At 43.5% G+C, this 26,167-nt stretch overlaps 1 protein-coding gene across 1 annotated transcript in view; it reads left to right on the top strand.

The window, feature by feature from the left end:
• The first annotated feature begins 1,104 nt into the window (after window positions 1-1,104).
• Window positions 1,105-26,167, top strand: part of ADAMTS5 (ADAM metallopeptidase with thrombospondin type 1 motif 5) — a 40,689-nt gene continuing 15,626 nt past the window's right edge. The window contains exons 1-2 of the mRNA XM_082014034.1: window positions 1,105-3,038; window positions 14,621-14,753. Coding sequence (XP_081870160.1) covers window positions 2,079-3,038; window positions 14,621-14,753 — 1,093 coding nt within the window. The 5' untranslated portion in view covers window positions 1,105-2,078. The remainder of the gene's footprint in view (window positions 3,039-14,620; window positions 14,754-26,167) is intronic.

The following is a 26,167-nucleotide window of genomic DNA, read 5'->3' as shown; positions in this document are numbered from 1 at the left end:
CCTTGCAGACAGAGTGGTTGGGCTGAGACGCTGTTTGCAGGCTAGGACGAGAGGGGAGAGCTGCCTCGCCTTTGGAGTCCTGCAGCTAGAGAGCACCTGTTCCTGGCACCCGTCCCGGGACGTGGAGAGGAAACACGAGGTGACGAGCACCTCGTTTCCCACGTGTCCGTGGGGTGACTCGGTGCGCTGCGAGTGGCGCGCCTCCTGCGGGGTCCCGCTCCTCTCGCCTTCCCGGAGCCCAGGCTGCCTTCCAGCGCCCCGGCAGCGAGCGAGCCCTGTGCCGGCCGCCCCTCGCCCGGCGGGCAGGGTTAAGGCGGGCAGGGCAGGACATCGGCCCTGTGCGGTGTCCCTGTCGGAGGGGGAAGGGGAGGAAGGCAGGCCCGGGGACGGGGCGAGTGGGTGCGTGTGTCAGTCAGCGGGGGGATGATCTCAGCATCTGAAGTCATCCGAAAGGTCAAAGCAAGCATCAACTCCTCCCCGCCCGCTCTCCCCCTCGGGGGAGGTCACAGTCCGCCCAAACTAAGATGACAGCTCGCCGGGACTTAATGACAGGCGGGCTGCAGGCGAGCCGCGGCCGCCCGCACAAAGGGAGGCCGTTTGGTGCGGCCGCCCACCCCAGGAAGGTGCGGGGGCAGAGGGCGAGCCGCGTCCCCGCGGCCGGGGCAGGACGGGCCGGGGGCGGGCAGCGGCGGGGGCGCGCCCCCCGCAGCCCCACGGCCCCCCCGCATCACCGGCGCTGTCGCAAAGAGCCGCGGCCGCTTCCCTCCTCTCCGGGAGCCGGAGCAGACCTGCTCCCCTCCCGCGCCGAGCGGCGCCGGGCGGGAGCGGCAAAAGCGGGGGCAGGACGGGGAGTACGCGCGGCCCCGCCGACCCCCGCCGGCGGCGGCACCTCACAGCCCGGGTGACTCGGCGGCTTGAAGCGATTCGGAGGAAATCTGGCGGTTTTCGTACGCAAACATCTTCTCTCCCGGTGTCTCTCCCCTCCCCGGCTTCCTCCCTCTCTTCCCCTCTCCCGCCGCCCTCTCTCCCTCCTTTCCTCCTCCCCCCGCAGCCCCCCCTCCCCCCTCCCCTCAAGTTTCTCCCTCTGTCTGATTAAATGAGAAGGAAGTGTGGGAGTGGTGGTTTTGAAGCTCTCCCTTTAAGAGGCAGCCTGCAGTGACGAATTGTTGAAATTGCCATTGCAGGATGGCATTCCGCTATAAATTCATTGTTCCACCTCCTCTCATCTTCACATTTCTCTCCCTTCTCCTCTTGTTCACATCGACAGACTGGGGATAACAACAACAACAACAGAAAAGATACAGGGAGGGGGCTTTTACAAAAATCCGGGACGTTTTCCGCTTCTTGGGCTTTTTTTTTTTGTTGTTGTTGTTGCCTTTTTTCTTTTTTTTTTTCCTTTTTAACCATCTCACCGGAGACGATCGAGGCGGTTTTTGATGCCTGAATTTCTTCTCTCCCTTTCTCCTCCTTCTCTTCAAAACTAAAGGGGGCAAAAGAAGGAAAGGGAGCCACGGGAGCCCGAGAAAGTGCCGCGCCGCAGCAGACCTGCCCCCCTGCCCCTGCTGCTGGTGATGGTGATGATCCGGTGACTACAGCAGAGAAGTGGAAGAGGAGTGGGAAGTGCTCAAACTTCTCTACTTGCCGGGTCCGAGCCTCAGAGCCTCCTTTTTCCTCCCCCCCCCCCGCCTTTGCCTCCCCAGCAGCAGTGATTTGGGATTTTTTGCCTCTCTCCTTCCATGTGCTCCCGGCTCTTCCCTGCAGAGAAACACAAAGTTCACACGCGAGCGGCTTTTGTTGACATTTTTTTCTCTCCCACTCACACTTGACTCGAGTTTGGGAGGGAAAACTTTCTTTTACTCTTTTTTTTTTCTCCTTTTTTTTTTTTTTCTTTCCCCTCCTTCTCCCTTCTCTCCTTCCCGTACCGACGTTGCCGCACTCCGCCGACCGGCTCTCTCCACACACCTCCCCCGCACCCTCCCCAACTCTTATTATTATTAATATTATTATTATTATTATTACTCCTACTACTACTAATTACCACCACCACCACTGTGGCCGCTCCTGACGGCGAGGCAAGCATGCTCCTCCAGCTGCTCTCCCTGCTGCTGGCCGCCGAGCTCCACCTCGCTCTGGCCCAGCCGCCGGCACCTGCCGACGACCGAGCGCCGCCGCCCCCCGCCGCCGCCGCCGCCGCCACCGCCCCGGCTCTGCCGCCGCCCCAGCCCCGGCCCGGCCCTCCCCCCGGGCCGCCCCGCCGCCCTCCGCCGCCCCGCGGGGCCAGCGGCGTCGTGCGGCGCCTCGACCCGACCTACGCGGGGGGCGGCAGGGCGGGCTACGTCCTCTACGCTGGGGGCCAGCGCTTCCTCCTCGACCTGGAGCGCGACGAGGCGGCGGGGCCGCGGGGAGCGCGGGGGCCGCCGCGCTGCTACTACCGCGGCACGGTGGACGGCAGCCCGCGCTCCCTGGCCGTCTTCAACCTCTGCGGCGGCCTCGACGGCTTCTTCGCCGTGGGCCGCTCCCGCTACACCGTCAGGCCGGCGCGGCGCGGCGGGGAGGCGGACGGCCCGCGAATCTACGGGGAGGGCCCGGCCCGCGCCCCCCACCTCTTCCGCAGGGACCGGTTCAGCTTCGAGACGGTGCCGGCCCGCACCAGCTGCGAGACCCGCGACCCGGCGGCGGCGGCGGGGGACGGCCGGCGGCGGCGGCGGCGGCGTCGCTCCGTCTCCCGGGCCCGGCAGGTGGAGCTGCTGCTGGTGGCCGACGCCTCCATGGTCCGCAAGTACGGGAAGGGGCTGCAGCACTACTTGCTCACCTTGTCCTCCATCGCCTCCCGGCTCTACGCCCACGCCAGCCTGGAGAACCATGTCCGGCTGGCCGTGGTGAAGGTGGTGGCCCTGGGTGAGAAGGAGAAGGGGCTGGAGGTCAACAGGAACGCCGCCACCACCCTCAAGAACTTCTGCAAGTGGCAGCACCAGCACAACCGCCTCGACGACGACCATGACGAGCACTACGATGCCGCCATCCTCTTCACCCGCGAGGTAGGCATCACCCCGACCAACGGCGACTCGGTGTCCCTCGAACGGTGTGTTGGGGGGTGACTGGGCTGCGGTGAGGCCGCCCTGGCAGCCCTCCAGCCACACTGCCCTGCTTTGCCCTGTGGTTGCCTCCCGGCAGGTTGCACTGCATTTTGGGGACTGGCACCCATGTGCACAGCTGCCGGGGATGGAAGAGGGTTTGAAAACCCAACAAACTGTGTTTGCATTTGTGTGTGCCCCCTCCTCTGCGAGGTCATCCCCACTGCAGGGTATGTGGTCATTCGTGCCAGTGCGGTGCTGGGACTCCTGGCAGGTGGAGAGGTGGTAATTTGCCTGATTGGGGGACTCGTCTGAGGCCACCTAACTTATCTCTGCTTGAGAGGTGACGTTGTTCCATCTTTCCCAGTGAGATGTTTCACACACAGCCCCTCTGTCTCCAGGAGAGGTGGTCCAGGCAAAGGGCTGATAGCACTCCCTAGCCTAAACTAGTCCCCGAACAAACCTGCTAGTGAAAATGGCAGAGAACACCTTAAAAGTACGCGCGACTTCCTTGTTGAGTGCGTTGAGGTGCTATTTCCAGCAAGAATGGCTCCGCCGCACTGGAAGCCGGCAGCGCTTGTGGTTCAAGGGTAGGACATAAATGCAAACCGCAGGTAAACAGAGCTGCAGAAGTTGAGTGAGTTGGGCTGGTGGTAAGGGGATGCAGTCTCTTTCTCGCTGCCCAAGTGAAAAATGGGTGTCGTGATCAACTGTGGGTCGCATCCAGCCGGTCTTACCCATGCAGAGCTGTGTCTTGCTCCCTTGCCTCGTTGTTAATGAATTGCATTGCCAGAGGTCGTTAAGGGACATTGCTCTAGTAGACATGTGGCTGAGTTTATGCAGTGAAGTTCTTCTGTAAGAATATCCCTTCAGCGGTTTGGGTTTGGTGTTTTCTTTTTTTCCCTTCCCCAAGTACGAAAAAAATAACTGCATGACTTTCCATTCGTTTGAGTCCTCCTGCTTTTCTACATCATAGAAGCCTGCCAAAAAGGATGCTTTGGATGGTTTGTGGAAGGAGTTGCTCCAGAAGGAGGAAAAAAAGCGCCTGGCTTGCTTTTATAGCTGTAAATAGTTGAAACATTAGGTTCTGTGTCAGTCAGGCATCACTTGTACAGCAGGAGCCTTTTTTAGCAGTTTAAAGCCCATTGGTCCAATTTGCAAGCTTTCATTTTTTTATCATTATAATCTGAATGAAAGCAGGCTACCTGGGCTGGGTCAGAATGCTCTTGGTTTTTTTCTATAAACATCCTTTCTAATGGCTTATTAATTAAGCCTGGGCCAGAATCCATCACTTCTCACTAAAGAGTATTTTTCTCTGACGATATTCACATTTTTTTTCCCTGGGATTTATTACAATTCAGACACTCTTAGGGTGGCAGACTGTGAATCTTAACATCAATTATTAAGTTAATTTGGATTGAGATAGGATGTGAATTTAAAGTGCACTTGCTTTACAGATGCTTATCTGTAATTCTTTGCGTGGATGCCCTCCTGCCAGAATAAGAGTGTGCTGCTAATCAGTAATCCACTTTCAAAGAGTCCTTAGCAATGCATCTTCCATGCATAGAGTAACTTCTTTTGGATGTAAGTAGTACGTAAACTAAACAAAATGTCACAGTTCCTGTGGTCCCCTTCCACTCTTAAGATGCAAATACTGCCTGCGCTGTTACTTAGGGATGTAAATGCCTTGCAAGAAAAAAGCACAGGCTTCCCTTTTCTTGGTTTACATTTTAACACGTTTAAGTATGGGATTAGCTCCTCAGTGCAATTCAGCATAACTTAATCTGCTTTAATGATTTGCTGTGTGCACACAGACGTTTTTTGTCATTACATTTCATTATTTGACTCAGTAAGAACAAGACTGCAGTTTCTTGCTGCATGTGTTCATGACGCTCTTTGCAGGGAGTATGTGTGAGTCCACACGATTTTTATAGGCTTATACTTGAAGTGTCAACATGAATCTGTTTGCTCCTCTTGGAATGTAAACACAAAAAGGGTTAAAGGATGAAAAAGCAGTAGAGATGTTTCCTGGAGAAAACAGCCCCACTTTGAACTAAGGAGAGATTTTTTCCAGTTTAGCTTTTCAATGAGAGTGGCAGCAACTGGCAGGAGGATCCAACTTTTACAACTGTGTTTTGAATGTATGAAGTACGTTGCTTAGCTACTAGACGCCAAGCTATGGCTGCATGTTTTGATGGGCTCTGAATACCGTCATGCTAATTTTTGAACATCCAGATGTCTTCTAAATGGCTTGTTTTTCAGGCATGGGGTAAATGTGTGAGGTACATTTTCCGTCTTTGTTTACTAACTGAGGCCACCTTGAACTTTGTGTCTCTGTGTAAACAGAATAATATTTGCAAATCGTTTGTCAGCCGAACACATGTCCTCAGCTGTATGTATCTGTTTATGTGTAGTTAGAATCTAAATTATGCATGCCTGTTACCATACAGGTCTCAAATATAATAATTACCTTCGTTCTGGAGTGACGTTTACTTGAATGTTCTTTTTGACACCAAAAGAGGCTCTCTGAAAAGATAGCTTTACTCGAGTTCCTTATAAAGGAAGAATCCCGTCAGAATTCAGCACCATCGCTTCCTGCTCTTCTGTTGTCATTACTTGTTTAACGATAAATTAATAACCATTGATAGGCTAAGCTTATGCTGGCAGCTCTCCCTTAAAGTTAGTACTGACAGTTCAAATTATTATCATCATCATTCATACTAGGAAGTACTTCCCATGCAAAAAGATTTTTAGAAGGAGATTTACTGATTCCGGATTAAAACATCCACTCGCTTTTGATCATAATCTGCATTTAACTTGATAAGGGCTTTAAAGCAATCATGCTGCAGAGCATAGAAGATAGTAAATGAATATGAACATGAGTTCAGTTCACAGAAAATTGGTGTTAAAACTATTTTAATGCTCTATATTTCTTACCAGTGGTGGCAAGGACTATGTAACCATCCGTTAACTGCAGTGAATCCTACGTTTACTCTGTAACTGCGAGGAAAGCTACAGTTAGCATGTCTGGTCATTATTATCACCTGTGTATGAGATTTTAAAAATATTTAATGGGCACAGGAATTGCCTGTCGCTAAATATTGCAGAAGCTTAGTTGGGTTCCACAGTGATTATTTTAAATTCCCAAAACCTGGTCAGGAGAAATATGTTTTCCCAGTGGTCTCAATCTGTCATTTTGACCCATGATGGCCAATATTTAGCCTGACAGAGGTCTGATTTGTCAGTGCCAAAAGGTGATTGCTTTCTAATAAATACCGTGAGAGCTCTCAGTTTGGCCATAATAGCCTTAAAGAATACATGGGTCCCCTGCTGTTCAGCTGCTTTGTGGTTGAGTCCTTGACCGCAGTTGTGAATTTTTGGGCTGCATGCATCCTCCATGGAATATGGTGATGCCAGGATTCGATCATCTGGTGGGCAGGTGAGTCCTCTGCCCCGTGCGGTGGTAGAGAAGCGGCTGGGTGGTGGGAAGGAGGAAGAGCTTGTAAAGCCCTCTCCCCCTGGAGATTAGCTCCCTTTGTTCTCAGAGTCAATGAAGTCAACAACAAATTTAGAATTTAGTCTGTTTCAGGCTTTTTTATTGTGAGCAGTTCTCGGAAGCTGGAAACGAGTTATCTTCAGTCTTCAGGTTTTTATGGGTGCAACAAAATACTTGCCAGAATACTTGTCACAGTAGAAAAATGTATTAGATGTGGCTTGCAAGCTGCACTTGAACTCAGACTGTTCTTTTCCAAGCTCTAGCCTGCTCCGTAATTATCCTCTAGTATTCATCCAATCTATTTCATTAGTGACCCTTAGTTAAATTTCAAGTGAACTGTTGAATGCATTTGGACAAAATCCAGTTCTCTTCCTTTCCTTTCCCCCCAGTTCTGAATCATGTGAAAATTAAAATAGATATTTCTCACAGTAGACACAGGCAACAAGAGCGAGAAAAAATACTTTCCTAAGTGCTTGTTAACATCATCTGTGATAGTACCATCATGCCTGGCTCTGACAAAAAGTTCATACGAGAGTCAAAGGCCTCTGTCCTGCCTTTTTCCACACAGTAATTATATGGGTCTTGTGTGTGTGATTTAGTTTAACTGTCAATCTGAAATTTAACAGCAAGCTTTGGATTATCTCAGCCCTATAGATGATCATTTCATTGTGTGGAGCACACACTTTCTTTGGCTCTAGTTTCTTTCTTTCCTATATTATCATCTTCCCGCAATTATTATTCCATATTACTAAAACAGTTCACTGTACCAATGGTCAATAGAATATATTTCACTAATGTTTATTATTATTCCTCTGAAGAAATTAGAATGTGATGTGTCTACCAGTTTCACAGTATTTTCACCAATTTTGCTGCAAATCTAATACATTTAGATAATATCCCTGGGGAAAATAAAGTGGGGCATTATTTGTGCGGGAGAAGTAGCATGATTCACACTGATCTGCAGAGATTGTGTGGAGTTTCCCCACAGAGGCACTATGGGTTAGGCAAGTTAAATCGCACATTTTTCCCTCTTCACCAGTTTCATGACTGAAATTTTGTTCGCCCTTCCCCTCCCCATTCAGAGCCCAAAATCTTTATGTGCGTTTTGTCAATATTTTTTAATAATCTGTGGTTTGCATAATGCTGCTGCATTTTCTTTATGTGCTTTAGGAAAAAAAGAAGTTTTGTTAATAGGTACATTGAGAGCATAAAAGCTTCATCCAGTTTAGGCTCTAACACTTTGTTGCCATGTCCTTGATGACGAGGGCCTAGGGTCCCGGTACCTTACAAGGGGAGAGTGAGAACATGCCTAAATACCCAGTCTGGTGAGGAGGTAGTTTCTGAAGCCAGGAAGAGCAGCATGCATGTGCTAAACATGGATGTTTAGCCCAACAGGACGTCACCCATACATTGGGTTTTCTTGAATTTCACCTTACCCAGAACTCAGAAAGACAGCGCTCTACATTTGACATTCAAAACTACCAAAACTCAGGCCTGTGTTTATCATATTAACCTGAAAGGAAGACAACCTCAATTTTTAAGTTAAACTACTGGAGGAAAAGATGGGATTTTTGTTTTGGTAGGTATGGCAGGTATCACCACTCCTGTTTTCCTCAAAAGGTAACTGGACTTCAGTCTTTCTTCTCAAAATATGGCCATGGGAGGACAAAGCAGTATCCCAGTGAGTCTGACAGGAGGGCCTTCCTCGCTTCACAGCAATGGCCAGGCCCTCTCCCTGCTGCCATAAGCTGGACACCCCCATGAGTGAGACCCACCCGTGTCTCAGGAAGAGGATTTTTCACAGCAGGCTTCCTCCAAGGCAGCATTCCACCCATTTTGGCGTGTAAACTCTCTCTTTTGAAATTGGTTGAGAGGTAAAATAGATGATTTCCTAATTACTTTGTTCACCAGTTCGCCCTTATTTTCAGTACCTTTTGTGGTCGTATGTCTTGGGTCTTGCGCTCCTTTTGGCTTCCAGACATATGTGCTCCTTGAGTGATACCTGTAATACTTGCTGTTTGGGTGAACCTTACTTTCCTCCACGTGTGCCGTTCTGCGTTGCTGTGCCATTAATGAACTTTCACCCACTTTGCGGAGCGGGGCACGGGAGGGTGGATGCGTGGGTCCCAAATACCGCCTGACCCCACCCTCCCTTTACAGGCCTGCGGTGGGAACGCTGCTGCAGGAAGTCGGAAAGTCGTATTTAATTCCTTCCTCTGCTTGAGGGATTTTAGGGTTGTATCGCCCACCTCCCAGGAGAGGTCCTTAACTGGTAGGTTGTAAGCTGTTCCAGGTGTTAAGGAAACTTTCCACCTCCCTGACCAAAGCTATGTCACTGTTCAGCGAGTAATTCAAGATTCATATGGTGAGAAGGAGAAAAATCGTGACCTGAAGCCACTGACTGGAGCACGCCGCTTAGAGCAAGGTGGCCTGTGTTCCCAGAGCACGGAGAGAAGGCTGTTTCTGTAATTTACCAAAGGACTGCTCAGTGTAAAATACAGAAGCAGGCTGAGGAATAGGCACCAAAAATGAAGTCCCTTCACCACGTGCCATAAGCACTAACTGCAGCCTGGGCTAGGAGGACCTTTGGCACACGGGCTGCAACAGGAGGAGCCGCAACTCCCTGCGCGCTGGGGCACGTGCAGGCCTTCGCTGCAGACCATACCCTGGGGTAGACCATAGGGCGCTCTCCTAAGAAACATGCTTCTAAGTATCCTCATCCCTCATCCCAAGTTCATCCTGATCACCTTCCTACTGGGCAAAGGCTTTAACTGATGAGCCATTGTAAAGAAAGGCAGAAAAGCAAGCGAACAAACACACCGAGATGTAAAAGCTGTTACCTTTAAAAGGTGATGTGCAGCTGTGCCTGGTAGAAAGCCTAATCCTGTTGGTTTCTTGTCCATCTGATCTGAGAACGTCTGTAGGCTTGGCTTCCCTCAGGGGCAAAGATTGAGAAACATTAAGCATCTCAACCCCAGTCAAGCTTCAGTATAAGCTAAATGCTAAGCTGCTCAGGACTGTAAAACTGTGGCACTTTGGGGCCCATCAGGTCACAAACTGCAAGCCCTGTGAAGGGTGGATAACTCAAAGACCAGAGAACATGTGAGCCAATTTTGTTCTTCTGCCCTTACATTCCACCAAACTGTCCGCCTTGGTGCTTAAATCCTGTTTTGGATCCAGTCCACAGGTATCTGGCATAATATCAGGTTTCACTAAGCAGTTTATTCTTGTTTTTAAGCCTACTGCTCAAATCAAAGAATTTCAGGTAAAATAAATTAAGTGCTCTAGCAGGGAGCCACGACAGTTATCTTCATTCACAACAATGCCACGTATACATGGCAAACAGCCAACTGCTCTTGATGTACTTATGAATGCCAAGAAAACTTGGCCTTTAATAAGCTGTCTAATTAACTAGTAGTCTTATGATGTACAGCTCAGTTTTCCGAAGTCATTCCTTTGCCAAAGCTTAAGTCTTGACATCTATTGCCTTCTGTGTAGCAAATGCGTTTCCTAGTCATTCTTCTATTTTGAAACTACTGTAACACAGATTAAGGGCCAGACTCTGCATTCCTTCTTTAGAAATATCAAGAAACACTTATTCTTCAAAGTTTCTGCCGCTACTTGGAGACAATTAAATGAGTAGACAGATCTGAGTAAGCAATTAACTTTTTAAATAGAAGCCACACACCAGAGCGAAATAATCATTGGAAACTGATTTTGAGTATCATGTGAGTCCCTGCTTTCTTCATGCTGTAGCTGGAGTATGAAAAGTTGAGGAGACCCACACAGATTTTTTTTAGATTGCATCACTACAGCAGGGCCTGTTTTTAACCCCCAAAAAAATATTTTCAAGGGAAATAAAAACTTCTAAAGTACTCCCAGAAACTTTACTTCATAGAAGTCTGAGACTGCTTTCCAAGACTGTCCAGAAAAACTAAAAAATGGCTATTGATGCTGGTAACAGATAATCCATGTCCAGTACAGCTACAGGAGGTTTCAGTCAAAAGAAATTTTGCTGTAAAGATTTAAATCGGTGGAAATGTAAACAGGAGTGATTTTCGATATCGTCACTCGAAATCGTGCTGTTGGGAAGGACCATGTAGCTAGGGAACGGTGACTTGACCTCGTAGCAAACTTTTCAGAATATTTGTCTCAGAGATGCCACCTGATAGGCTTCAATTTTGTATATAATATGTACTATGTGATGCTATGAGTAGAAATATATTGAAGTCCAAATCATGCAGAGGCAAGAGAAATAAAGCATAATTGAGGCTATAAGTTGAGAACATAACGGAGCTGAGTCTTCACTATTCTGCCTGAGTGATTATTGACAATGTCAGCATTAGCTTACAAAATGCATCCTCATGCAGTTGCTGAGGGCTGAAGTCTGCAACGAAAACCAGAAGGCTCAGCACATGCTCTCTGTTCAAAGCATAGCCAACACATGCCCTGCTCTACCAGCAGATGGGCAACCCATAAACATCCCTCCAATAACAGCTTCATACAAAGAAGCTAATGCCAGAAAATACTCCCTGTCCTTGTTTCCAAGATCCTTCACAAGCCTCCTCCAGCACTGCCCAGCTGGGATTCGGCAGGCGGCCGCAGGGCTCCCCACGCCGCCTTGCTCAGACCACTGGGGAGGCAGCGCGGATGTGGTCATGGAGCTGACTGAAGGGAATGGGGCTTTGCTGTATCACTGTCCGCCGCCTTGTGACCACAGTGTGGTCGCTCTCCTCTCTTCTCCTTTACGGGGATCGTTGGTCCCACACCATCTGAGGACAGCTGTTTTCCAGCTGTTTGTGGGGTGTTGGAGGAGCTAGGTAATTTTACAGATAAGCAATTTTCAGAATCACTTATCTTCTGCTCTGGGATTTCCTAGGAGCAACAATTAACTAATACAGCCCTTCAAGAAATTTATTTTATCTGACCTGAAGCTTTTTATAAAGAAAGCATAAAGCCTGCTTTGTTTTGTCTAAGGAACTGTTAAGCAGATGAACACTGCTTTGGAAGTTACTAGTGGGATGCTGAGATCACAGAATCATAGAACAGTTTGGCTTAGAAGGGACCTTTAAAGGCCATCTAGTCCAATCCCCCTGCAATGAGCAGGACATCTTCAACTAGACCAGCTTGCTCAGAGCCCCGTCCAACCTGACCTTGAATGTTTCCAGGGATGGGGCATCTACCTCCTCTCCAGATAACCTGTTCTGTGTATTTCACCATGGGTCATACGCTGGGAAATGATAGAAATGGAGGAACGGTGGTTTGATGAAGTGATGAGTTCTGAGGAAAACCCGGACATGTTGTGTGGTAAAATGTCAGTAACACGTAACATATGAAAAGTAACCAAACATTGCTATGTCCATTAGTGCTTGCATACATACATAGCTATTTTCTTGATGTCTAATGAAGGTGGCGTAATGCAATCCTGTACTAACCAGCCAAGAGTCAGCAAGGCTGTTTATGGTTAACATCTCTGTTGTAATTTTCCATAGTCCACACATCCCATCAGAAGTAACTCTAAGGAATTTTATGAGATTGTCTGCTTAGAAAGATTATATTCTTTTATTTATAGTTGTGTTATCAAATCTGGAGAATCATTGTGAGGTCTGGTTTTGTCTGCTGGTATAGCTTCATAGCCACGTCACTGGCATAGCTTCTTCTTGTATGTAAATGGAAATAAATCATGCACTGGCATAAGACATCTGTGTGCTGATATAATTGTGCCCATACTTGGAGCAGTATTGATGTAAGTATCTACGTAATAATAACACCCAAATACAAGAAAAGACCAAATGACACAGAATCTGCATGCAAAGACAGGGCCTTAAGTAATGTATTTTATACTATTCTTGGCACTATCAACCCGAGAGTAATTTAGACTTCCTCCAGTAAGCTGCTTCCTGTCTTATTTACATGCTTTTTGTTTCTTGTTAACAATTCCAGTTCAGCTGCTTGTGTGGATTCAGGTCAAATTGCACTGGTATAAAGGTATCTTATTTCCTATACAGCTTACACTCATTTATTTAGACCGATTATATCACCATGAAAAGGTATTTTTGTTGGTACTGTGCACATGCATTGCTTCTGAGTTTTGTTACTCATGCTACTGTAGGTAAACCACTTAGAGTTACATTTACATAGAGTTTTACTATTATGTAAAATGTACCCTTAGACTGAAAAGGCGAGATTGGGAAGTGATACATAAAGGGCTAAATGGATACGAACCTAAGCAAAAGTAAAAGGAGTTCAAGTATTGCATCTTCCTTGTTGAATGTGCCCCAGATGATAGACACTATAGTAACGTGACCTCACTTAGGGCCTCTTCCACCATTGGTCCAGAAATGCTGAAAATGGTATAAAGTTTATTTGCCTGAATAAAACTGGAAAAAATTGCATTTCTTTTAAAGTAGTTGAAAATGGGCATCCTTATCCTGTACCTTCCCATAACCTATGCAGAGCCAGAAGCAAAGTCTGGGGAGCTAATTGCATCTCAAGGTTGGGAGCCAGGGGGGTTAGAGAAAAAATTCCCTGCATATTATCTGCATTGCTAGAGAATGGAAGTTTTTCTTAAACCATGGATTATACCTGTGAAAATTTGAGAATTGAAGTACTTTTGAACTTTATTCCTTCTATCCTTGTGAGACTGTTTTTTTCATTGGTACTGCAGCATTTAAATCTTGACATTAAGTAGCACCAACAGTGCACTTACCAAAAAGAGTTCCCAGATACCTGGAAGCCAGAAGAACTGATCTTGTTCCATGTATATAATATTGCTATGTAATTTTAGCTTGAAAATTTCTTTTTTAAAAAAAATTGCACTTTTTTGTAAAGAGTTGCTCTGTCACAGTATCTGTGAACTCAGTGTGTTTTTCTTTGACTTCAGTGGGATTTGAATCCTGTGCATTTTCCCATTTGCCTAAATTTGAAACTGTCATAATCAGTGAACACTGTTGACCTGGAGCCTCATACAGGATATCTGTTATTCAGATGGATTAATTATGAAAGGCTTCATGAAAGAAAGTCATTATAAAAGGAAATCTCAAGGGAAGAAGAGAGGCTTAAAAATGAAGGGAAAAAAGGTACTCTTTGATCATCGTGATAATAACATTTGATAATACTGTCATGCCTTGAAAATGATATTTTCATTCAACGACAATGAAATGTCTAGGAGTGTTCCAAATGGCTTGGTACCTACTTTTTTTTCTAAATCAAAAAAGCATATACATGTACATTCAGAGTAGTATTCTTCTAGTATTTTCAGTAGAAGCACTGAAAAGTTATTGCTGATGATGATCAAAGTCTGACCAAAGTTACCTTCATCATTATCATTATCATTATCATCATTATCGTTATCATCCTGGAATGGAAAGAAAAAACTTAATGCTACCTGCATGTTTTTTGGAGACACCCCATATCTACAAGTAGGAAACATGTGATCAAGTTGTTGCACTAGTAAGTCTAGGGATTTTACACTCTGTCACATCACTAACTCTTTAAGCAAACTCTGAGAATTGCTTAAATACTTGGTATATCGGGCAATACATTATTAAACATTGTACTACTTGACAGATGTGAGATGAGGTTTAATATATAAAAATCTCATTTCTTTATGTGCAAGTATAAGACTTGCCTTTTGAAAAGAAGGGTGATCTTTGGTTCAAGGACTGATCAGGAGTCTGAAGCTTTTTCTCTGTGCCTTGGTTCACCTTCTGTAGATAAAGAAAATATTTCTTCTATTTTGATTGTTGTTGAAAAAATGCTTCTACAGCATGTATTTTGAGTACTTAATGCAAGTTTGAGCCTCTGTATGCATTGCAGAAATACAAATTTAAATAACAATAATTAATTACAGAATATATACAAATCCTGTTGAAGTCAATGAAAATATTGCCACTAACTTTACTGCATTGACATCTTTAAACGGAAGCTTATATTGATGTTTTTATCCAGGTTCTACTGTTTGCAAAGGGCTGGTGACTTTAACCTGTTGTTACCTATGGGTGTAAAACTTTATTTTAATGACTTTATTTTTTTTTTCCTTCCTGGGCAGGATTTATGTGGGCATCATTCATGTGATACTCTGGGAATGGCAGACGTTGGGACCATATGCTCTCCTGAGCGCAGCTGTGCAGTGATTGAAGATGATGGCCTCCATGCAGCTTTTACAGTGGCTCACGAAATTGGTATGCAGTGCCTTTTCTATTCGCTTGCCAAATCAAACACTTGTAACAGCTGCATTAGTAACCAAAATACTCTGCGATTAATTCCAGATTTCCCCTGGTCCAGATACTCACTTGGGGATTAAGGCTGTATACATATGCACTTCAGGGTTAACTAATAAGGGATCAGAAAGCAAGTGAAGGCTCACAGTAGGTGTTTCCTTTCTGACAGTGTCGTTTCTAAGCAGTAGTTGAAGTGAAAATTCAAAGGCTGCTGCTACTGTCCAAAAATGTCAATACATGTCCCTCCTCAGAAAGCATTCGGCCCATCTACCATAATTTGCATGCATTTAGTGCATACACAGTGGAAAATAACTCACCTTTTTGAACTGCTTGCATGCTCTGCTGTTATGAAACTTTTTCTTGGGACGATGCATTACCTGCAGAGAAGCCTGTTGTGGAAAAAGCATTTAGTATTTGTCCGAGTGTACTGAATTTCCACCTTTATGGTAAAATATGATACTAATGTGAATCCTAAAATAAGTGAAATAGTATTTAGGTGATACAGGTTTGGTCAAAAAACTGTTTAACTTTCAGTTTCCACCTCAGTGGACAGCAGTTTAATTTAGGAGCCTTACATATATCCTTCAGAAGGATTTAAGATAGAATTAGATAGACAGAAGAAAGTTCATATTCTGGGACATTACATCTGTCATGGTAGATGAGAGACACTGCTGCCACCTTGATTATTTTTAGTTTACTAGTGTTTTGTGAGCTGTGTTCACTGGAAATACATTTGGTATATGGGCTCTTCGCTTTGGTGAGTGAACAGCAATTTAAAAGTGGAGAATATTTTTTATTTTTAACATTCTTGGAAGGAAATAACAAGGAAAGGAGAACGTTCAGAGCGCGCCAGTTTCTGAATTGCCTTGTATGTCATGCCAAACCAAAGTAAAGTTTGCTTTGGGAGTATCATTGCAGTAGTTCAATTTTCAAGTAGCTAGCAGGTAGAGCCCAAGAGCTGTGTGCCTTATATATACCTGGCTTAGCAACCAGAGGTCACCAAGAATGAAAAAGCAGCTGGCATGTCAGTGGCCTGACCCTTCAACAATTAGTGAACCTAACCCTACTGCTCTTATGGTGCCACAAAGAAATTAAATCAGTAGTGGCTGGAGAGAAGTCATGTGTTGCATGAAAACATAAAGTGTCGTGGCAGAATGAGTCTCCAAACCAGAAATTTTATTTTAATAAGCAAGAATATAAGTGCAAAAGAAAAAACCCTCTGAAATCACTAATTCAGAGCATTTGTAGATAAGTAAGGCAGTACATCAAATACAGCTTCACATCAGAGAATGACTGGATGCTGTGAAGCTAATGACCCATCACGAACCCGGAGTAAACTGGGACAAGTAGATAGATTGGCAAACTTAGCCTATCACTGAAAGGCCAGTCTGCTAGAGGCAGTGCTTGTATGTCCTTGCATCCAGAAGTGACGCATATTGTTGAAGGTTAATAGGCATTGGTGAAGTTGGATGAGGGACCTTCTTCGGATGCCAGTATTGACGGCATCATCATTATCTGGTGTGTGAAGAGGTGAGTAATGTGTCCAGACTACCATTCTATCAGCAATAAATACATGTCCAGATAGATTAAAATTGAAAGAACATAGATCAATAAAGATAGGGATGAGCAGTAAATATACATACTGTTACTTTGAATTTCACACGAAGAAAGTGTAAAGGCAAGTGTATTATTTTTAGTGATCTAGAAGCATATTTTTGAAAAAGAACCATTTTCATACCTAGACATTTACAGGAATCTGTAAAAGCTATAATTTTCAATGTAAAAAAAGCATGAGTTGAAATTAAGAAATAAGTACCCTAATGGACAAAAAAACTGTAGTTTGAGGTTGTTTAAAATAACATCCCCTTTTTTTTCTCCTCACCATAAGATTTTAAGAAAGGAAGGGTGTCAAGTCACAGAATGATCTTTGTGTGTGTGGCCTAAAGTGGGAGAAGTTGAGAAGAAAACACAGCTAAAATTGCTTGAGTACTTACATTAAATTAAAGGTCAAAAAAAGATGAAAAATAAAAGTGTGGCATGGATACCCTTTAGTTAAGCACTTTGGGGAAAACCTTGCTTTATTTTATTTGGAGAGCAGATTTCGTCCTACGATTCAGAAGTTTTAAAGTTCCCCCTGCCCTGTGGGTAGGGTGTAGCTTTAATTTACAGCAGCTTAGTTATTCGGTGGAATTCACCTGGCAACGTAGGAGATGCCCTGCAAGGCAGAGGGGATGCTAAAGGCTCTAAGCCTAAGATGATTCTTTCTGTCAGGAGGAAGAGCAAGGTGAGCCACTAAGCGAATCAGAGGCATCATCTGCAGTTTTTTAAATAACCCTGCTGCACGCGTAGCAGATGCAGCATCATTAACATGGACTTGATCCGGAGAATGGCTGTGTGTCCTTACTTTGACTTCAAGGGGATCTGAATGCTCTTGTTTCTTCCCTGAAGGAACCAAGAGCATTTCTGAGGATCATATTCTTTCTCTGGAAGGCAACCAAAGTAAATGGAATTGCAGCTCAACCAAACACGACGATGCACGGCCCAGGGGCTCAGGTTGGATACGTGCACTGGAAGCCAAAAAGCAGCCTGCTACAGAATAAAGCCTGCTGCTTGTGTTGCCAGGGTTTCTACTACATTATGTGTTAGATGTTTATTTGACTTCTTTCAGATAAAATAGATGGATTTTGACAAGTGGTTTTTGAGGGGGAGAATATGAATGAGCAGCAATAACAGACAGAATCTCCAGAGAACTGTGAATGAGAGCACAGAAAGAAATAGATGCAACCAAATTCTTAGTACAACTGATCAGCTGACAATACGAGATGGAGATCCATATATAAAGACTGATGAGGTAGGACATGAATCTTGTCCTACTTGTATGTAGGAAAATCAGAAATAATTTTTCTCCAATGTCAAATGCAGAAAATGAGAATAATGCAACAAAAAACAGGAGGAATCCTTGTAACTTTGAACATGATAATCCAATTTCTCCTCAGAATAGAGGGGAGCAGTGCTAATAGCATAAATGTTATTTTTAAATCATAGCCTTTTAAGACATCCAGCCACTAATAGTAAATCCATATATGGTTATTTTCTAGCAAGGGATGTGCTGCTATCAGTGTGGACAGCAGTAGCTTTGCTGTCACAAAAATAATCTTCTGTATTTTTGCCTGAAATCATCAGTTCAGCTCCATGTTGTGGCATATGGATGTCTTTTTTGACTTGAAGCAACATCTTCAGCTATGCCTCCATAGCTTTGCAGGGATATCTTAGCTAGCTTAGGCACAGTATGTAGACATTCTCCAAGTCTTTGTTATCATCAGCCTATTGTCTGTAAAAAATATTATGTTTCCTTATTTCATGCACTTCCCTGCTTCACAGAGACATCAGGAGAAAAGCATTAAAGAACCTGTGATTGCTCATAATCTCAACATTTATTTAATATTTTTCATAGGTCGGCACTAGCATATTGCTTCTTCATATATCCCTTATTAAAATAACCATCATGAAACAAAAATAACTAGGTTCTCACTCTAATACTCTAGACTTTTGGGTTGGAGATTTTGTTGCTTTTACAGTGTTGAATTATAAGCCAACCTATGCATCCCACGAAGATAAGCATGATCCAACATCACTAACAGACACAGTCAATGAATTTGAAGTTAGGTTTAACATCTCTTACAATGGGATATAGCCAGTACATGACAATTCCTTGTTTAGTAGCCTGGTGTTGCATTTTGTGATGCAGTCGCAGTCAGAAGTTTCTGCTGACTTTGGCTTCTCCTATGCTGGTGTCCTGCAGGGACAGACAGCCCACCATCCTAAAGGGTTTGTCATCTACAAAAACAAAATGAGAAGAGTTCAAGAGAAAATAAGTGGAGCTACTGCTTGTTTTATCAATAGGTAATATCCCAAAATCAGAAAGGAAGTCTCAAGGAAAGCCAAGGATTAAACTTGTCTCTTGAGTTTCAATCTAGTCCTTAAATACAAAAGCATCCTTCCTGCAGTCTTTAAGCAGGCAAAGCTCCAGTTTGGTTCAGTGAGAGTTACACGGGTCTAATAAATTATATGTATCTTTATTCTTTCCATCAATCTTGGCGAATTTTTCTTTTTTTTTAAGAGGCAATACAAAGAAAGCGCTGCCTTTTTGCTCAGTGGTAATGTTCATTTGACCTTTTGCAAAGTTCCTATTTCTCTTTTATGCAACCATGCTGGCATGCTATTACTCCTTCTATCCTCCTGAGTAATATGGTTTACTGATGTTCTTTCCAAGAATTTTATTTTTAGAATATAGCTTTAAAATTGCTACATGGAACTAATTAAACCTCTGTTCATTAGTTTTCTTTTATCTTTTACATGTGACTTTAGAGAAGGGAAGGCCAAAGGGGGGCATAAAAGCAGTGTTCAAATATATTTAAAAAATTGTTGCGAAAATTTGCGTAATAAATCATTCTCCGTGTCCACCTGGGACAGCACAAGGGTCAATAGCCTTAAGTTGCAGCAAGGGAGATTTACTTTAAGCGTTAGCCAAAATCATCTAACCAGAAGGACAGTTAAGTGCAGGAATGAATTGCTTGAGGAGGCTGTGAAATCTCCATTACTGGAGGTTTGCAGGAGCTGGCTGGCTAAAACAGCTGTGGCTTAGGGGACGCTGATCCTACCCTAGGGCAGAGGGATGCACAAGATGGCTTTTCAAGGTCTCCTCTCAGCCTCATTTTCCATGGTTATGAGAAGTTATCACAACTTCCTCCACAGCTATATTGTGTAACACCTAAAATGAAGGAACTATACAGAAACTAAAACTAGAAAATAACGTGTTTAATACCAAATATTCTTCAGCATGTTGTCATTCTCTGGCATCTGCTATCACTGAGGACAAAAATATCGTGAGCACTGTCAGCAAAGTGTAGTGCTTTATTAGAGAGCATAATTTTATGTAAAGAAATAATTTTAGAAGTGAGATATCACTCCTGGAGTCCCTACTCTGGCAGTTCAGTGAAATACATACCATTTTGCTGAGTTCCGAGTAGGCTGAAATTATTTATTCAGAGCCCGAGTCTCTGTTTGACTTGTAGGTCTCTGTAGAAAGAGGGCCATGTCTACCATGTCTAACCTGTGTAACCTTCATAGCAAACTGTATGATTCGGACACTTCTTCAGAATAAACTGAAACCAAGAATAATGTGTCTGATTGATAGTTAAATGGTTGTCTTGCTTTTGATGTACATAGAAGAGTCAAAAAATACTTTCATTCCATATTTTACCACATGTGCTCATTTTGTATACACTCAAAGTAACTACATACAGTCATCTTTTCTTTTCCACTGCTGAACACATAGCCCTTTGATTCCTAGGCTGTCAAGATAAAGCAGATAAAGACAAGCTTCAGAGTTGATAGGTACAAATCTTTTGTAGCCTTTCATTTCAAGGGAGATACATTGCCAAGGGCACAGAATATCGTAGGCCCGTGAAAAAATGGTGAAGGTTGTCTGACTTTCGTATTATGTTTCCTTCATGACAGACAAAGTTTAGGCAAATATCCAGGTAATCATAATTAGGCAGATTTGCTTTCTTAAAACAACAAAAAAGAAAGAGAGCGAGTACATTCATCCAAGTCTTCTCTGATGACATACATCAGGAAAACTGCTTGATGCCTTCTCTTTGAACCCTTTTCAAGGTTCTATCTAAACTTCTGCTTGCAAAAGCTCTTGAATTAAGCCCTCATGAACATATCCCCCTTGGTTAAGAGAAAAGATGGGCAGTCAAAACTAAGCCGTCACAAGAGATGAGGAGTGGGTCAGAAAATTTAACTGATGCTTCAAAACACAAACATCAGCTGTACAAAAGGTTGCTGTTTAAAACTTAGGTTAAAAATTCTTGGCTTGCCCAACAATATTTTGATTAACTTACAATGTTATATGTAATATATAATTTTTCCACCTGCAGCACACATGGTGCTTAAAACAAACCTTTTTTAGTGAAGCTGAGAGGGTTTGTATGGAAAAGCGGAGAGATGGAAGGGGGAAATTGATATGATGTAGAAAAATCAAAGCCTCAGGTTCTGAATGTGCTTGAGCTTTTCTTTATCTCCCATGTACTTTTAAGTCTGAGTAGATTTGGGATCTTTGCCTTCTTAGTGTCCATGAAGCAATTCTGACAGAAAAGTGAGGCGATGGAGGGCCAAGTTCTCAACCAGAGGCTTCAGGAAGTGACTCAGACACAGCAGCAGCATTGCCTGAGTTTTCAGAGGTATTCTGGAGTTGTGCTGATCTTTGTGTACATGTAACCTCATGAAAATTAGATTAAACAAGCCCTGTGCTTTGAAAAGCTGCTATGGATCCTGAAACATCATAACTTAAAGCCAAATATGTAGAGTGATATATCAGTGTCTCTGCAACCATACAGGAATTGAGAATTAAACTGGGTTTTGCCTAATGTTTCAGAACAACCATTATCAAAAATTATTTTAGGGACATGGTTTAGTGGTGGACTTGGCAGTGTTAGGTTTACGGTTGGACTCAATGATCTTAAGGTCTTTTCCAACCTACATGATTCTATGATTCTAAAAGAAGTCCACTTCAGCTGTGTGTGCCTGAACCCCCAGCCTTCCAGACTGCAGGGGAAAGCAGGGATTACTTTCCTCCTCAGCAGGTAAATACTGCCAATATGATCATGTAGGTTTTGTATGGAAGGTACTTCAAGTACTGAGAGGAAGGCAGGATTACCCAAAAACAGGCAACAGGCAATGCAATTTTTACATTTTTGCACTACCTACTCTCCCAGAGTTCATTCATTTACCATGAGCTACCATTAATTATATTCTTTCTGAGTTACTCTGAGTTGGACAGATGTGAAATGGGTGTCACCATGTCCCACTTTTCATTAAAATTAATATTTATCTTCCACATGCCCCATTAATTAGGATAGCAGATGTAGCGTGGACCTCCAAGACCACATCTTTTTAATGATTATTTGAGTCTATGTGGACACAGTGGTTTCTGATTGCCTAGTTCACATTGCCTGGACAGAATCTTGCCTGCAAATTGTCTGTCTGACGAGGGTGATGTATCTGTGATCTCCCACAGAAGTCTGTTACAACAAGCCGTTTCAGCAGAAGTTTGTTTTGTGTAAAGTCTGCAGGACTGGTGTATGAATGTCTGATTGTGGGTTTTTTTTAATGTCTGCTCCTGAAAAGAAGCTGCACTTCAGACTATTGTTTCATTCAGTCTGAAGAACTCTTTTAAGCCAGAAATATTAAAAACTGCCTCTGGGCTGGAGATTTAAAAGAGAGAGTGATTTTTTTTTTTTTTTTTCTTTTTTTTTTCACAAGTGGTGGATAGCAGTCAAAGAAAAGAAAATTGGAAGGAAAGTTCAAGTATGAAGAAAGAATAATAGCCAGTTTTACATTCTATGCATGTTTTTTGTAAGCTTTTGTAATTCAAAACACTTCTGTTTTTTAAGAAAACAACTTTATTAATAGTTATTGTTTAGGTCCATCATTTTTAATGCAAAATTCCCATGACTTCAAGAAGATTTCTGAGTGATACCAGTATGCAGTTCTTAACAAGGAGCCAAGTACTCGCACAAGTTAGAAAAACAGTACATGCAGAAAGAAATGCTTTTATTTTAAAAGAGTTATCACATGCAATTCTTTTTTAGTGAAGGAGAGAGCGAGAGGCTTGTGCAGAAGGTATGGGCTGGTGATTAGACCAAGGAATGTTGAGCCAGGAGTTTTCTGAATCCTGGTCCCGTGAGAGCAAATGACTCACTGGGTAACCTTGGGCAAATCACTTGACCTTCTTTTGTACCCCAGTCATCCCCACTGAAAATTAGGTGAAAGGCATGACCTCACTGAAAAACACATGCTTCATCGGAGCTGAGCTTTTCTAAGAAAACAAATTACAATGCCTACAGCATTTTTTAGCGTGCTGTGTCACTTTGCATGTGTCCTGTGCTCAAATTTGGTGCAAGAGCTGTACTTTGACATGCTCTTCAGTTCAAGCAAGGAAGATCTGTGTATGTCCATAAGCAAGGTTGGGTTTTTTTCCCCAGAAGAAAGAGCTGCCACAATTTGTTTTTTAGCAAAAGCTGGGTTTTAGCTGCTGTATGTTAGGGTGCTTTTTGTTTTCTTTATTCCTGTACCTGAGATACCAGTGGAAGGCAAATGAGATTAGAGTAATTTTTGCATGCTGTTGACACAGAGAACCTCCACAGATAGTCTGGCAATGTATTTTAAGAAAATTCAGAAATAAAAAAGTTTTGCTTCCCAGCACACCTGGGAAGAAAATAGCTGCAGTGCAATGTGCTTCACCACACACCCAACATAGCACTGATGCGCTCCCGATTTACCTGCAGAGCTCTTTGTCTCCTGATATTTAAACAGGATGGAAGTTTTAGCTGACTTGTCATAATTGCGCTGGAGAATTCCCACCTTATTTTAGGAATATACACCCCATTCCTACAAGGTATAGGAATTCTTTTTGAACCCATTGCAGGTATTATCTCCTGTTGGGCTGTAAAGCAGGTGTTGATCTTCAGTAGTCTTTGGGGTAGGAAGGCTTGTGCAGTGCAAGGTTCACTGTCAAGAATGCAGAGAGTGCAGGTGAACTGGGATGCAGGGATTGCTGACTGCCGTTGACTTCTTCATTTCTTGCTTTCAGGATCTAAACAGACTGAGCTGTGCCAAGAGTCCCTTGCAGATGATGTTCCAGAATACACTAGGGTCCAAAGCCTGCAGGTTGCTTTCATACTGCTTTCAGCAGCTTGCTGAGGTAGTCGCTCTTTGTCTTACCTCAAGGGGCGAAGGAAGGTGGTGAGGAAAGGCTGTCAGTCATTTAGCTGGTTGGTCGCATGGGAGGGAACCAATTTACAAGAAGGCTAGCTGCTCTTCACTTGCACGAGGGTAAACCCTGCCTCCTTGCCATCTGTTTCTTTTACCATTTTGTGCATTCCTACAGCATAACTTAACTAAACACCATCCTGCTGGTAAAATTATATTATGTCATTTTCACTCAGTGGGAACTGTCAACACCAGTAAGATGCTTCATTAAGTAGAAAACATCAGATGATCTACTAACCCATTCTCAATCAGTCATCATTTTACACAGCTGCTGGGAGTCTTTTTTTTTTTTTCCTTTTTCAATAGCCTGGTTTGAAGTTCATAGCAGTACAAAATGTTGTGGTGCTAAAATTGGCATAGTTTTTAAAAGCCTTCATTATAAGATTTGTGTTCATTAAGCCTTTGCTTTTGCCCAAAGCTTTCGCTGGAATGATGCTGACATACAGGATCACTTGAGGGATCACCTGTCACTTTTTCACATTGGTTTTGATGAAAAGAAGCACTTCACCAGTGAGTGCCAGAAGCCACCTTAATGTCCTGAGCCATATGTGGTTACACCAGCATGTTCATGGACATGAGGTGGGGGAGATCTTTCAAATAGGAAGGGAAGTGTCCCTTCTTTAGTTCTTGGACAAGTCAGTATGGACAGATAGAATACATATATTTAATACCATTAACAGATATTACTGCCGCTAATGTCACTGGTAGCTAATTTAGAAGCTCAAATACTGACAGAATTGTATATTTTTTAAATTCTTTGCTACTTACTGCTTCTTTCCTCATCATAATTTTTTAAAATTATATTTGAAAATTTAAAAAATAACAGGAGAGACTCACAAATACTTTGGGAAGCTTCTCCTCAAAAAGCTTAAGTATGCCAAGTTAGTGACTAGTTCTTGTCATGCATTAGAACAATGGCTTGATTTAATACGACAAAGTAGAAACTGTTAATGAAGTATGTCCTCAGTTTACCCCATTTATCATTGTAAAGTATAGAAGTTTCACTGCACTCTAATTAAAAGCTTGACACTCTCCAGAAGATGACTCTGCTTCAGTTTCCGGTGCTTTTGCCAAAGTATTTGGGATGAAATGTCCTGTGCTGTGTAGTTGCCTGAGAAGCATTCCGAACTTCTCCACAGAGACTGTCCAGCCATTTCTGAGAGGGAGACTAATTTGCAATCATTTTATGGAAAAATTTGCAGTCTCTCTGCTCAAAGTGAAGAGCTTGAAGTTTGGCTGCAAGCTTTCTCCTATCTAAAGGGTATTTTTTTTGTCTACATGGAGGAGGAAAAAAGGACGGAAGAAGAACAACCTCAGTCCACAGCTCAGCAGTTACATTCTCCGCAGAGCCAGCTCATCTCTCAGAGTAGAGAGGGAACGAAATGATACCATCTTTAGGCAGGGAAGCCAGGAGCAAGCTAAAGCAGAATAGACTCCCTGGCCTGTTCCAGGGGCCTTTGCATTGCCCAGCCCAGGATTCCCACGACCAGATTGCTCTGGCAGCAGGTAGTCTAAGGTGAGGTTGCTTACAAATTGCACTGCAGGAGGAGCGGGGGCTGAAAAGCGAAAAGACAAAGAAGAGAAAGGAAGACGAAAGGGTCTTTCTGAAGCCAGGTCTGATGAAGTTGGTGCAAGGAGGAACTTAGACATGCAAAAACCGTGTTAAAAGAGTGTCATAGGTGGCAGAGGAACTCAGAGATACCCAGGTTGCACATTCAGAAGCATCAGCGTGAACAAGACCTGTGCGTATCTGCACTGTATTAAGTCTTCTGTTATGGGCTCATGTGGGATGTCCGTCAGGTAAGACGAACAAAGTTACGAAAGGTGAAGTAGGGTTATGCAGGAAGGGGATTCCTGTAGGGAGTGACCTTGTATCTTAAATGGGTGGAGTGTTGCAGAGCGGTATCAGAGCCTGTTAAGGTTGAGAAACTTGAGTTCTGCCCTACAAGACTGAATCCTTCACACCACAGAGCTTTGAGTAGTTCTGAGTGGTGCTATTAAATGTTGAGCGTTCTGAAAAATTCGGTTCTCAAATTGCTGGTTTGCACCCAACTATTATTCATATCCTACAGTGAACGTGCATTGTGTGCCATATGATGTTATTCAGACAAACTGTTTGAACAAACCTCCAGCTTTTGTTATTCACCCAGAGCTGTTTAGTACCTTAGAAACAAAACTCCTTTTCCACTGACAGAACCTCATTACCTTATTTCACAAGTATGCTGCAGTGAAATAATTTTTTGCAGCGTTACAACTATGAGAAGTCTTGGGACATTAAACACAAAAGCATTCTTTCCTGCCACCTTTAGGCATACAGGTTGTTGCAGAGAAGGTTGCTATAGTGAGATGTGGGTCAACCAGTACAGTGCTTTCGTGCTTGCTGGGCTAATTTTTTGCAAATATTTCTCTACGATTGGTAATATATGCATATTCAAGTGCACAGATTCAAGTAAAGTACAAGAAACTCCTGAACAGCTCTACAAAGCACTGTGAGTGCGGTCCCGATTAAAATGGGGAGCTGCGCTGCATGTTCAGGG

The sequence above is a fragment of the Phaethon aethereus genome (assembly GCF_964289735.1).
Source record: "Phaethon aethereus genome assembly, chromosome: 1".
NCBI lineage: Eukaryota > Metazoa > Chordata > Aves > Phaethontiformes > Phaethontidae > Phaethon > Phaethon aethereus.
The sequence above is the reverse complement of the archived record's forward strand: the minus strand, read 5'-3'. Positions and strand labels throughout refer to the sequence as shown.